Source organism: Taeniopygia guttata, chromosome 29, assembly GCF_048771995.1.
Source record: "Taeniopygia guttata chromosome 29, bTaeGut7.mat, whole genome shotgun sequence".
Taxonomy (NCBI): domain Eukaryota; kingdom Metazoa; phylum Chordata; class Aves; order Passeriformes; family Estrildidae; genus Taeniopygia; species Taeniopygia guttata.
This window is the reverse complement of record NC_133054.1, coordinates 4,032,255-4,045,870: the sequence shown is the minus strand read 5'-3', so window position 1 is coordinate 4,045,870 and position 13,616 is coordinate 4,032,255. Positions and strand designations below refer to the sequence as shown.

Sequence of the window (13,616 nt, the reverse complement as noted above, 5' to 3'; positions counted from 1 at the left end):
GATGTCAGCGACCGCCGCCGCCCCCTCCGCCACCGGGGCCGCGCCGCCATTTAAAGGGACCGCCGCCCTCCGTGGGGTGGTGGGGGGATGGCCGGGGACACCCCCCAACAGCGAGCACGCCACGGGACCACCGGCTGCCACCCCCGCGGGGACACCCCCGGGACCCCGCTCCTCCGTGGGGCTGAGCGGAGCCCGGCACCGGGGGTCACCGGCGGGGGGGTCGGGAGTCGGGGGTGGTCCTGGTACCCTCGGGGGATGTCCCCCAGCCCCGCACCGGGCGGGGTCGGGCCGCAGCGGCCCCCCGGGACCCGGTGGACAAAGTGGCAGCTGCCGGGGCCGGGCCGGGCCGGGCCGGGCCGGGGCAGCTCTTTGTGCTGCGAAATGGAGGAGCTGGAACTGCGCGGGGGGAACGACGGGGACTGGGACAGACAGACGGACACGGGGCTGGGCAGCGACACAGCACCAGCATGTCATCCCCGGGCTGTCCCTGCAGCGGAGGGCACAAAGGGGAGCCCCCAGGGCTGGGGGTCCCTGCACTGGAGCAGGGAGACAGAACCCAGCACAACCCCCCCATGGAGGGGATCCTGGGGGAGCCCTGGGGCTGGGGGGCTCCCAGGACTTGGATCCCTCCAGCCCCCCCGGGAGCAGGAGCCACAGCACACAAAGCCTGCGAACGTTTTCACCGATGTTTTATTGGAAATGTTAAATACTGGGGGTCCGGCCCCAGCGGAGCCGGGGGTTGGGGGGCTCGGGAGGGCTCAGGCGTGTTCCTCTGCCAGCTTCTCTGCCTTGGCCACCGCCTCCTCGATGGGCCCCACCATGTAGAAAGCCTGCTCAGGCAGGTGGTCATATTCACCTGGGGGGACACAACGTGTCAGGGGGGAGTGGGAGGCCCAGTTGGGCACCCCCAAGCCCCCCGAGGGCCACCTCACCTGCCAGGATCTGCTTGAAGCCCTTGATGGTCTCTTTCAGCGGCACCAACTTGCCCATGTGGCCGGTGAAGACCTCGGCCACCTGGAAGGGCTGGGACAGGAAGCGCTGGATCTTGCGGGCCCGGGCCACGGTCAGTTTGTCCTCCTCGGACAACTCGTCCATGCCCAGGATGGCGATGATGTCCTGCAGTGACTTGTAGTCCTGGGGATGGGGACACAGGGGGTGAGTGACCAGAGCTGAGCCCCCACCCCAGCACCCCACGGGGAGGGGCTGCCCCAGCCCCCTCACCTGAAGGATCTTCTGCACACCCCGAGCCACGTCGTAGTGCTCGGGCCCCACGATGTTGGGGTCCATGATTCGCGAGGTGGAGTCCAGGGGGTCCACGGCCGGGTAGATGCCCAGCTCAGCGATGGCACGGGACAACACTGTGGTGGCGTCCAAGTGGGCAAAGGTGGTGGCGGGCGCGGGGTCAGTCAAGTCGTCGGCCGGCACGTAAATAGCCTGGGGACACAGAGGGGAGGGGACAGTCGGCCCCAGGCAGGTGACACAGCCCCCGGGGACCCTGAGGATGGTCCTGTCCTCACCTGCACCGAGGTGATGGAGCCCTTGCGGGTGGTGGTGATGCGCTCCTGCATGGTGCCCATGTCAGTGGCCAGCGTGGGCTGGTAGCCCACGGCCGAGGGGATTCTGCCCAGCAGGGCTGACACCTGTGAGGGGACAGAGCGTGAGGGACAGAGCAGGAGGGGCCGTGCAGGTGGGGGACAGTGCGCTGCCCCGTGCCCGGCACACACCTCGGAGCCGGCCTGGGTGAAGCGGAAGATGTTGTCGATGAAGAGCAGCACGTCCTGACCCTCCTGGTCCCTGAAGTACTCGGCCACCGTCAGCCCCGTCAGGGCCACCCTGGCGCGGGCGCCCGGGGGCTCGTTCATCTGCCCGTAGACCAGGGCGACCTGCGGGTGGGACCCTGGGGTCAGCACGGTGTCACTGCCACACCTGGCACTGCATCGAGGGACCCAGAACCTCCCCAGGAGACCCTCCCTCAGCGTCTCTGCACACCTTGGAAGTGGCATCTTTGAGGTTGATGACCCCAGACTCGATCATCTCGTGGTACAAGTCGTTGCCCTCGCGGGTCCTCTCACCCACGCCGGCGAACACCGAGTAACCACCGTGGGCCTTGGCCACGTTGTTGATCAGCTCCATGATCAGCACAGTCTTGCCGACACCAGCACCTCCAAACAAACCTGGGAGAGGGGAAATAAGGGTCCTGCTGAGCCCCAAGCCAGCCTGGCTGCCCCCAGGGTCTCCCTGCAGCTCTTTCCTCCTCAGATACAAAAAGCGTTGCTTCAGCAAGCTCAGGAGAACGAAAGTCATGGAGTGAATCATCAGTGAAGGAAAAGTTCCCAAGAGGAACTGCTGGAAATCCCAGAGGGACCAGCAGGTACCCACTCCCCAGAGGGACCAGCAGGTGCCCACCCCTGCTCTGGGGGTCACGTACCGATCTTGCCACCCTTGGCATAAGGAGCCAGCAGATCCACGACCTTGATCCCTGTCACCAGGATCTCCTGCTCCACACTCATCTCCACGAACTCGGGGGCCTCGGCGTGGATAGCAGCAAACCTGGAGCAGGGAGAGGAGAGGAAGAGGGTGGGCGGCTGCTCTGAGCCCCCCAGGTTGGGGGCTGGCAGGGGACAGTCCCTGCTGTGACCCAGACACCTGGCGTGCCCTGCAGCCCCTCAGCACTCACTGTTTGGTCTTGATGGGGCCCCTCTCGTCGATGGGCTCCCCAATGACATTCATGATCCTGCCCAGGGTCTCGGGGCCCACAGGGATGCGGATGGGAGCACCAGAGTCCAGCACCTTCTGTCCCCTCACCAGCCCTTCCGTACCGTCCATGGCAATGGTGCGCACGGTGTTCTCCCCTGCCGAGGCCCAAGGACAGCACAGTCACCACAGCGTCCTCAGGCTGACCCTGGGGACAGCTGCTGGTGGCTCCCCCAGGCCCTGCCAAAGGGACATTCTGCTGGGAGAAGGACCAAGAGGAGCAGCAGGAATAAAATAGCCCAGAGGAAAATTGAGCCCTGCAGCCACAGCCCTCGGGCAGCCATTTTCCTCCTCCTCAGATCGAAATCCATGGCTTCAGCAAGCTCAGGAGAACGAAAGTCATTGCAAACATCATCACAGGAGGGTCCCTCCCCGTCCAGCCGCTCACCCAGGTGCTGAGCCACCTCCAACACCAGCCGCGTCTCCCTGCCCTGCACCTCAAGGGCGTTCAGGATGGGGGGCAGCCCCTCGTCGAACTGCACATCCACCACGGCGCCGATGACGGCCACGATGCGGCCGGTGGAGGAGCCGGCCTTGGCGGCAGGGGCTGCCTGGGCGGCATAGTCCCGTCCTGGGGGAGAGAGGGACGAGTCAAGGTCGGCCGGGGCAGGGCAGCTCCGGGCTGGGGGTGCGGAGCTGGGGCTCCCCTGCGAGCCTCGGGGTGTGCCCCACACCCTCCCTGGGTGCACCCAGGAGCCCTGAACCCCCTTCCTCAGCGCAGCCTGGACCCCACACCCCGCTCGGTGCACCAAGGAGCTCTGCACCCCTCTCTGGGTACACCCGCAGCTCCTGCACCCCTCAGGGCACGCAGGACCCCCTGAGGCCCCGGACCCCTCCCCGGTACATCCGCCCTCCCTGCAGCCCCCCGAGTGCCCCCACGCCCACCCCCCGGGGCCGCTGCTCCTCTGCCGCAGCCCATCCCCTCACCCCACCCCGGTAACGCGGCCCTGAGCACCGGCACCCCGCGCAGGCCCCAAGGTGACCCCGGCCCGCCCCGCACTCACGCGCCCCGACGGCGGCAGCCGGGGCGGCCCCGCGGCCGAGGAGCAGCGGGAGGAGGTCGCGGCCCGGGGCGGCCCCGCGGGGCAGCAGCGGCCGGGCCGCGGCGGCGGCGGCGGCGGCGGCGGAACGACCCGCGAGCCCCAACATGGCGGCGCCGACTGAGCCCCGCGTCCCGCCCGCCCCTCACGGCCCCCGCGGGGCGGGGCCGCCGCGCGCGCGTCATCGCCGCACCGCGCGCCCATTGGCTGCTCTGAGGAGGGGCGCCGGTGAATTCGCGCTCACATTGGTCGCGCCGTTGCGGTGCCCGCTCTGCGCTTCCTGGCGATTGGGTTGTGGATCCATCCGTCAAAACGCGCTGCGGTCTGATAGGGCAGCGTGTGGGAAGGGGCGTGTCCCGAGCGAAGGGCAGCGGAAGTGGCGGCGCACGTGTCCCGCGCTTGTCCTTGGGCGGGCGCGGTGACCGCGGCCGAGGCCGCACCGGGCCCGTGACGGGCCCGCTCCACCCCGTGAGCGCTTCTGCCGCACCCCGCGTCACGGCACCGCCCCGAGGGGCCGCCCTCACCGGGCCCGCGTCCGTCCCGCCCGGACGCCGTGTCCGCCGCACGCCCCCGGTGTCACTGTGGTGCTCCCGGGGCAGCCCCCGTGGCACCGGCCCGTGCTGTCGCCCAGAGGCCCGAACCCCAGCGCATCGCCCCCCCCCTGGATCTGGGGACACCGCAGCATTCCTCCCCTGCCCCCCAAGGGTCGGGAGCCCACTCTGCTGCTTCCCCGCCGAGGGGAACCGGAGCGCTCTTGTCTCCGGTGGGAGGGAATCCCACCCCACCGACCCCCGGAGAATGGGATCCCACCCCACTGACCCCCAGAGAATGGGATCCCACCGACCCCCAGAGAATGGGATCCCACCCCACTGACCCCCAGAGAAGGGGATCCCACCTCACCAACCCCACAAAGGGGATCTCATTCCAAGTGCCCCCCAAATAAGGGGATCCCACCCCACTGACCCCCATAGAAAGGGATCCCACACCACTAACCTCCCCCAGAGAAGGGGATCCCACCCCACTGATCCCCCTCAGAAGGGGATCCCACCCCACTGCCCCCACGGCGCTGAGAAACGCACAGGGCCCAGGCCGAAGGAGAGCCAGGGAGTCTTCAACAGTTTATTAGAAAGAATGCAGACATTAAAAAAATCCCAGCTGCTCTGAACATAAATTGAGGTTTTTCAGCCCGGTTCGCAGGCGCCCGCGCGCCCCACGGTCTGTCACTTGCTGCCAAACCCACAGTGCAAATACGAATTTGGTCTAAATGTACAGATTGACAAGCAACAATGTACAGCCACTCGCACCCCGGGCGAGGAGGTGGAAAGGTTTGGGGGTCACACGGGACCAGGGGCAGGCTCCGGCCACCAGCACCGGTCGGGGCTCGGGGGCGAACACCAAAACAAAGGAGAATTTTGAAGTTTTCCTTTTCAAGATGAACTTTTTTAGTGGAACAGACCTGAAGACATCACGGAGGGATGTGCCTCACCTGCTGAATTTGGGGAGTCAATGACAACAGTTTTTTTTTGTTCCCGGTACAAACGGACAATTTCAGGCCGTGGAAAGGGGGGGGGGGGGGGGAAATAAAAAGCTCGTTTACCACTCGGTGTTAATTCAGGGTTCTCCCATTGTAATTACATCTGCTACGAGGCAAGGAGGCTCTGTAAACTTTATTGCAACTGTTCTCAACGGGTTGCCTACACCTCAATTGGGTTGGTTTGGTTTTTTTTTTTGTTTTTTTTTTCATTTTTGGAAGTCTGGAAAATGGTTCATGCATAACTGTTATTGCCTCTCGTGGCTTTAAGACCGCCCCGTGCCATGGGACACACCTACCATCAGTGAAGCCATTTAAAATGGACTGAAAATGGGTTAAAGGATGCAGGATCTCCCTTTAGGGCTATCAACTCAGGAATTCTTATCTCAATTATGAAATGTTGTGATGAACTTCTTTCCCCAAAACCCTGAAGACGACAGTTTGCCTTACTCCAGATCCGGCATTTCTAGAGGGGAAAGAGAGAAGAGAATTAGTGGTTTTAAGGTTGCTTTGTGGCTTTCATTTTTTTTTTTGCTTGGTTGGTTTTTAAAAGCTCCCAGGGCATTATTATGTCACAAGGGACACGAGCAAGACGACCTGGCCTCCAAGCAAGGAGGTCACGGGGCAGTTTGGGGCCTCTGCCCTCCCCCTGGGCTCTTCCCAAGGGAAAGCCGTGCCAGAGCCACCCAAGCACCTCCTAAAGCCAAAGCCTCCCTGGGCCTGCAGCTGCCTGGGAAGGTTAAACTGGTATTTGGGGCTTGTGTGGAGAGGCTTTCCCAGATTAGATTTGTCTCCCAGGGCTGGCTTTAGCTGGCAGCCAGGATGAACATCTGCTGGCCCTGCCCGAGGGCGGCTCGGAGCCTTCAGCAGGTGTGTGAGGGGAAAACAACAAAGACAACAACTTACTTTCATCATCACTGTCTGGTGAGTCCTGGAAAGGAGAACAAACAATCTTTAAGTGGAGCAGACGGCTCCTCTACCACCCTCTCCCCTGCCAGCAGAGAGCTGCTGTTCCCAAATCTGGATTTTGAGGAATTCCAAGTTCCAGAGGACTCAGGGAGCTCAGTTTGGCCTCACTGCAGACCCACAATGACCCCCAAGCACTGCAGAGAGACACACACCCCCCAAACTGGTGTCCCCAGCACCCTCAGCACTGCTGAGAGGGGAGGGAAAGGGCCTCCCCAGGTGACGTCACCTGTGCAAACAAGGTTTGGGGCTATTTAAGCCTTTTTTAGTGCTGAGGGGTGAGTGCAGGACTGCTGAGCCAGCCCTGCAAGTGTTCACTGCACCCACATACTCACATCATCTGCCCCATCTACTTCTGGCAAGTCTACGTCGTCGTCTCCTCCCATGTTGTTCATCATCTGCTCAGAGACAGAACAGCCACACTTTGGGGTGAATCCAACCCAAAACAACCCAAAACCAACAGCACCCCCCCTTGCTGTAACAGATCAGTTGCCCCCATGCAGGAATTACAAAGTGATGGTGCACAAAAAGCTCGGATTCATTGCCCGGCAACTCCCAAAACTCCAGGAATTTGTCGTTCCCTACCTCAGAAAAGCGATCAAAATTGGACATGTCTTCATCTGAATCATCTTCCCAGTCTTTCCAGTTGTTGAAGTCCACGCTGAGCCAGTTGAGCTGCAGCAAGACCAGCGGTTATTTAAGGACAAGGAATTATTTAAGGACAAGGAAGTGGCTGTCACTTAGAACAGGCAGGTTAACGAGAGCTGCCGTGGGATCAGGAGCAGGAAAGTGACCCAAAACTGCTCCACAGTTTGAACATGACCCAAATATTCACTAAACTAAAAGCCAGGGGAGGCAGCAGATACCCAGACTCACCTTTGCCCTCTCTTTTGTTAACCTTGGCCATGCCTGACCAGACTCTCCTTTTCGTAAACAACACAAGATGGATCTGTCTGTTCTTTTATGCTTTGATTCCTGAAAAAGAGCAAATATCCATTATTACCATCAGGATGACCTTCACCAGGAACTGCTGACATCCTTCCTTTATCTTCACCTCTTCCCTTATTCCTTGTCCTGAAAAATACCCCCCAGAGAATCTTTCCTGGATCTGACTTTGAGCTTTTATGTTCTAAGGAATAATTTTAATAATTTTCCTTAGAAAATATTCCATATTCCTATTTTTAAGGAATAAAATCTTGGGAGCAGCCTAAAGAACATTTTTTAGAATCACAGAACCAAGGGATGGTTTGGGTTGGAAAGGACTTTAAAAGCCAAGTTCCAAACCCATGCCATGGGCAGGGACACCTTCCACCAGCCCAGGTTGCTCCAACATGGCCTTGAACACTTCCAGGGATGGAATATCTGCAATTTCTCTGGACAAGCTGTGCCAGCCCCTCACCAGCATCAAGAACTCAGGAAGAGTCAGGAGGATACTCACATTTGGATCGATATTATTAAAAAGATCGATTTCATTTAAATGTTTAAAATTATCACTTCCTCCAAGACAACTGCAAGAGAAAAATAAATCAGTATTTAGCCCAAACACATCTCATACAACAAATCTGCTTCTCCTTAGCACTCCCTGTGCTTGAATTACTCACCTGAACGTGAGTTTGGACTTTTCAAAATTTACATTTACGTCTTTGCTGTCTTCAACACAGAACTCGATAAAGACGTAGTCCCTCCGGTCGTACCACTTTGCAGAGGCAGGCTGCCTGTGGGCAGAGCAGGGACACAAGGGCATTGATTTTCACCAAGAAATCCAAGGAAAAAAAAAGCTTTTTGTACTTAAAACCTGCCTTTTGCGCTTACTGTTATTCTTTAAAGGTGCTTTAAGCTGAAAAGAGAGCTGGAACAAAAAGATATTATGTATTTGGAGTGTGACGCCCCCAGAAAGCTCCTGGGAGGAGCCACTGAAATCTGAGACTGAAATAAACATTTCAGCAGATCAAAATTCTGATAAACTTCAAGATGAGCTACTACAGACTGTGGCAGCAGCTCCACCACCTCCCAACAGCTGCACGGGCAGACTTCACAGTGGTTTTTGTCATGCAAAGAGTTAAAATCTAGAGTAAAACTATAAAAAACCCCACTTTTTTGGGGTATTGATACTATAAAAAAAAGATCTGCTATGATTAAGACCCAATTAAGCTGGCACAGGTTAGAGAATCACTGCTCCAAGCTTTTCCAGCCTCTCAAGTGCTCACACCGGGACTGCCACGCACTTTGGAATTCCTCTGCACCTCAAAAAGCAACAGCGTGTCCGGGGGAGCTGGGAAAGGCACAGAGCTCCAGAGCAACTCCTGTGTTTGCAGTCCCACCCTGAGAACTCACCTGCGCTGCTCGGTGGAGCGGGGAGAACGACCTGGCAGGGCTCAGGCACCTCCTCCCCCTCCCAGGCCTGCCCTGGCAACCAGGCCCAGCCCAGGGAACGGCTGCATTCCACAAGCAAAGGCCTCCCAGCAGGGCTGCTGCACAGGCACAGAGCCCAAGGGTGTTCCTCACACTCCTTTGTCTTCCTGCGATCAGTGGAAGGGTTGGGAGACACCTCAAAGTTCAGCCAGTGCCACCCCCTGCCCTGGCAGGGACACCTTTCACTAGCCCAGGTTGTCCCACCTGGCCTTGGACACTTCCAGGGATGGGGAATCCATTCCGGGGCCTCACCAGCCTCACAGGGAGGAATTTCATCCCAATATCCCATCGGAATCTGCTTTTTAACCTTATTTCCCCCTTTATCTGCCATTCCTGCGCCTCACCAGCCTCACAGGGAGGAATTTTTCCCAGCTGTAGGATGAGGTGGAAGGCTCTGAGCTGGACAAGGATCTAAACCAGGGAAGCTGATGTGACATGGCCTGTGACAGCAGCTGCCACCCCACCAAGCTGAGGCCCTTTGTGCTGCTCTCTGAACCAGTATCTGACCAAAAAATAACTTTTCAGACCATTTATTAAGGTGACCTTTGCTAAACTTCCAGATGAAGATTTTGACTCGCCTCATCAGCAATTGTTGGCACTGAGCTGTGGCACATTTAGCAAAGGGACTCAGCCAAAGGCTCCTGCTGCTCCCATCCACATTTCCTAGGGATGAACCCAACCACGGCACAGCTCAGCTCCAGCTGGACCCCAAACCAGCCACCTCTGAGCTCCCCCAGTGCCACAGGTCCTGGACAAACTGGTGCCAGCTCAGGGCAAGGCAGCAGAACAGCCACGATGCCTTGGGCAGCCCAAACACCTCTTGTAGGTGCCACAACACCTGGGCAGAGACCAATGTCCAAGGATTTAATTTCCAAGAGCATAAAAAAAGTGGATTCTCAATTCAGCTCTGAGTTTCAGCTGCTCCAGGGGTGAAAACCTGCTGCTTTCCCTCCTAGCAGCATTTCAGGGAATGTTAATTATCACCTTATTCAGGTGAAGTGCAGCAGCAGAGCAGCAATTTTCTTACTGTGGTATTTTTAAACCCTTCTTGGACAGAGATTTCCTCTTTTAAGGGGGAATGAAAGACTCTCAAGAGGAAAGGAGGATGAGAAATGCCCTGCTCTGCTCCCTCAGTGCTGGGAGACAAAACCCCCCAGCCTGGGGCACTTGGAACGTGGCTCCAGCCCCGTTATTAACAGAAATCTGTGTCCGTGTGGGTGACACAGGGGCTGAATGGTGTTAACACTTCCCAGCTCTCAATGGAGACATCTCCAGCCTTCCCAGGGAGGTTCCTGGGCCGTGACCTCGGCAGCTCCGCCGGGATCGGGGCTTTGGGGCACCACCAGGACCCAGAGCGCTCCCAGAAACCCCACTGGGCTCACACGCCCGAGCTGCAGAGCAGCGAGATCCCAGATGAGTTTTACTTGGCCATAATTCACATTTCTGAACCTAAATCTGTTCCACTTTCCCGGGAATCCACCCTGGGAGCGCTCAGAACCCATGACCTCCCACAAATCCCACTCAGCTCAAGGCTATGCACACACGTCCCAGAGCAGTGAGATCCCAGACAAGTCTGACTCTGCCATAATTCTGATTTCTGGAAATCCTAATTTTCGTAATTCCAGGTTTCTGAGCCTAAACCTGGGCTGCTTTCCTGAAAACTCACCCTGAGAGCACTCGGAACGGGTGACCTCCCACAAATCCCACTCAGCTCAAGGCTATGCACACACACGTCCCAGAGCAGTGAGATCCCAGACAAGTCTGACTCTGCCGTAATTCTGATTTCTGGAAATCCTAATTTTCGTAATTCCAGGTTTCTGAGCCTAAACCTGGGCTGCTTTCCTGAAAACTCACCCTGAGAGCACTCGGAACGGGTGACCTCCCACAAATCCCACTCAGCTCAAGGCTACACACACACACGTCCCAGAGCAGAGCACTGAGATCCCAGATAAGTCTGACTCTACCGTGATTCTGGTTCCAGGTTTCTGGAAATCCTAATTTTCACAATTCCAAGTTTCTGAGCCTAAACCTGCGCTGTTTTCCTGGGAATTCACCCCCAGAGTGCTCGGAACGTGCTGGAGCTGCCTCTCCTCCTTTTATCTGCTTTTCCAATCTCATCCTCCCAAAGGGAGGAGGGAAACCTCCCTGTCAGCTCCAGTCAGGACTCACCAGTTCCAACCAGTACTGCAGGACCTGCCGGGGAGCTGGGATGGGGCAGAAGCTGCAGCTCCTCTCCGTCTGCTGCCCACACGGAGATTCCCAGGAGACAACCCCACACAGCAGCAGCCCGTGGGGAGCCCTGCACGTGCCCCCAGTGCTCCCACACACCCGTGGAAAATCTCCTCTCACGGGCACTGCCCCACCACCTGCCACCCCAGCCCCGAGGGAGCTCTGCCTCCTGCCAAGGGTGTTTTGGTGATCCACCACCTCCCCCAGCAGGGTATTTGGAAAAGAGAAAGGGATTTAAAGGTTTAAAAGGGAATTTAGAACCCTTTTAAATTCCTGGGTGGTTCCCAGCGCTCTGTTCCGGTGAGGATTTCCTCTGTCCCATCCACCTGTGCTCTGGGAACTTCCTGAGCAGCCACTGCAGCTCCTCTGGCTCTTCCAGTCCCCACATTCCAATCGTTATTCCAGCACTGTGGAACAGGTTCTAGAAGCTTCCCAGCAGCACTGATGGGCAACGTGGAGGCTCAGCTTGACCACAGAGCCCTCAAGGCTCTGTTGGATATCCCGGGATTTATCCTGGTCTCTGGCACACTGAACTCACCAGGGGAATCTCAAATCTCCCCATCTGTGGCATTGAGGAAGTTCCCAAACCTGTTCTTGTGTTCTCTGTCTGTATCCTAAGCCTATGGAATCCCATCTTTGTCTCCTGGAAGTATCCTGACAGCTCCCACAGCTCGAGGACACTGCAGGAATCAGGCCCTCAACAAGATTTTCCCCTCCCAGACAGCAATAAAACCTGTTTTACAAAATGACTTTTCCTTTTTTTTCCTTTTTCCTTTCCACCCCGGAAAGCTACCTTTTTTTTTTGTTTTTTTTTTTTTTTCATTTAAACAAAGCCTCATTTTAGATTTCAGACAATTCTATGCAGATGCAGCAGTGCTGCAGTTTCAGGATGATGAAATCTACAGAAATTACACTAAAAAACTCCAACTTGATCACAGTTCTCTCACTTTCACTCACGCTAAAATGAAGCATCTCCACTGTTCAGGGCTCTGGAAGAAAAATAAAAGCCTGGCTGGGGATAAGGGCCCAAAAACCATCGGTTAACGCTGTCCCCAGCTCAAATTCCTGACAAAACAAAACCTCAGGAAGTGCTACTGCCTCCAGTCCTTCCAGCCAGGCCCGTGGAGGTCACAGAATCACGGAATGCTTTGGGTTGGAAGGGACCTTGAAGCTCATTCAGCCCCCCCTGCCATGTGCAGGGACACCTCCAGGGATGGGACATCCTCTGGAAAATCCTTTCCAGTGTTGCACCACCCTCGGAGGGAGGAATTTTTTCCCCAATATCCCACCCAACGCTGCTCCCTGGCAGTTGGGAATCCTGGTCCTGCCGTTGGAGATGTGGGAATGCTGCCGGCAGCTCCCAGGGCAGCGCAGCTCTTCTTTCCCAGCCCGTTTTCCACCCTGCACGTGGAAAACTCCGGCTCTTCTTGAGGGAACGCTCACGTCCACCAGAGCTCTGCCACGAGCTGGCTTCGGGTGGCTGAAGGAAGGCGGTTAATTAGGGTTAATTAGCTCCGGGGGAGCGCGGGATTCCGCTCGGGATGCACGTGGGGGAGGAGATCCAGCGGCTCACCTGCACCGGGCACAGCAGCACCACGGCAGCCCCGGGGCTTTCCGTGAGCCTCCACCCCCTCCTCAGGGGCCTTTTCGCTATTCCTCGTTTTTTTTTATGGAATTCTGGAATGCTTTGGGCTGGAAGGGACCTTAAATCCCATCCCGTTCCAGCGGACCAGGCTGCTCCGAGCCCTGTCCAGCCCGGCCTTGGCCACTTCCAGGACAGCGCCCAGCGCAGGGATGGATTTCCCGCAGAAAATCCCAAATTCGCAAACAGATCCGCTCGCCTGCACGCTCTGGATTGTTCCACGTGTTACTTACCGGGAGTTTTCCGCTGTTTCGGCCGCCACCGTTCGGCGGGCGCCGGTGGCCGAGAAACGCGCAAACACCCCCGAACACCCCCCGCCACCCGCGCGGCGGCCCCATTCATTCCGCGCAGATTCATCGCAGTACACCGGGACCGAGCCGGCAACCAGGGCCGAGCCGGCAACCGGGGCTGAGCGACCAACCGGGGCCGGACCGGCGGCCGAGCCGGGGCGCTCCGCCCTCACCCGGTAACCGGAGCCGGGCCCACCCGATAACCGGGGCAAGCCCGCCGCAAGGTCAGCAGGCGGCGGGAGCCCGCGCTCGCTCGGCGGCGCCGGGGCGGCTCCCGCGGCCCGGTGGGGCCTGGCGGGGCCTGCCCCGCGCCGCTCCCATCCCCGGGCCCTCACATGGCGGATGGCGACGGCTCTCCGGCGGGGCGCTCCTGCGGGGCGTGTGTGGCGGGCGGTGCGGGCGGTGCGGCGGCGGTCGGGCGGTGCCGGGAGGGTTCCGGGAGGGCTCCGGGGGCTCCGGCGGCGGCTCCGGTGGCTCCGGGCGGGCTCGGGGCTCGGCGCGGCCTCGCTCCCACAATGCCCCGCGCGCGCTCGGCCCGTGGTGACGCAGCAAAATCCCCGCGCGCGCCGCCTCCTCCCGCCGCCGCCACCGCGCATGCGCGGCAGGCAACGCGCGCCCCCGCCCCGCGCGCGCCCCCGCCCCGCCGCCCTTCCAGCAGCTTCTCGGCGCGCATGCGCAGTGCGGCGCCGTGACCGGGCGGGGACCCCCGGGACGCACCCCCGGTTCGTGTCCCCGGAGACCCCCGGGAGCAC

The 13,616-nt window shown here is 58.9% G+C and overlaps 2 protein-coding genes and 2 non-coding genes across 4 annotated transcripts; all 4 read right to left on the bottom strand.

Annotated features, from left to right (window-relative positions):
- Positions 1 to 672: 672 nt before the first annotated feature.
- ATP5F1B (ATP synthase F1 subunit beta) lies at positions 673 to 3,938 on the bottom strand. The gene is made up of 10 exons (XM_030259390.4): positions 3,759 to 3,938; positions 3,143 to 3,325; positions 2,678 to 2,852; positions 2,429 to 2,550; positions 1,990 to 2,174; positions 1,725 to 1,883; positions 1,518 to 1,640; positions 1,222 to 1,434; positions 933 to 1,134; positions 673 to 856 (listed from the first exon to the last, which is right to left on the bottom strand). Exons 1-10 carry the CDS (start codon positions 3,901 to 3,903, stop codon positions 759 to 761), a joined length of 1,605 nt encoding a protein of 534 aa, XP_030115250.1. The 5' UTR covers positions 3,904 to 3,938; the 3' UTR covers positions 673 to 758.
- On the bottom strand, positions 2,251 to 2,325 carry LOC115491517 (small nucleolar RNA SNORD59). The gene has a single exon (XR_003957303.1). It is a non-coding gene; the product is annotated as a small nucleolar RNA SNORD59 (small nucleolar RNA).
- LOC115491518 (small nucleolar RNA SNORD59) lies at positions 3,045 to 3,118 on the bottom strand. The gene has a single exon (XR_003957304.2). It is a non-coding gene; the product is annotated as a small nucleolar RNA SNORD59 (small nucleolar RNA).
- Positions 3,939 to 4,899: 961 nt separating the features above from the next.
- On the bottom strand, positions 4,900 to 13,460 carry PTGES3 (prostaglandin E synthase 3). Its single transcript, XM_030259549.4, is given in 9 exon segments — positions 4,900 to 5,791; positions 6,232 to 6,256; positions 6,627 to 6,689; positions 6,877 to 6,966; positions 7,168 to 7,266; positions 7,730 to 7,799; positions 7,893 to 8,006; positions 13,200 to 13,429; positions 13,431 to 13,460. Coding segments are annotated over 9 exon segments (741 nt in total). The 3' UTR covers positions 4,900 to 5,771.
- Positions 13,461 to 13,616: the final 156 nt, after the last annotated feature.

Coding starts and splice junctions, on each gene's coding strand:
- ATP5F1B (XM_030259390.4), bottom strand. CDS start 3,903: ATGTTGGGGCTCGCGGGTCGTTCCGCCGCCGCCGCCGCCGCCGCCGCG. Junction 2,853..3,142: donor GGAGGTGGCTCAGCACCTGG/GTGAGCGGCTGG, acceptor GGGCCTCGGCAG/GGGAGAACACCGTGCGCACC. Junction 1,435..1,517: donor GCTCCATCACCTCGGTGCAG/GTGAGGACAGGA, acceptor CTGTGTCCCCAG/GCTATTTACGTGCCGGCCGA.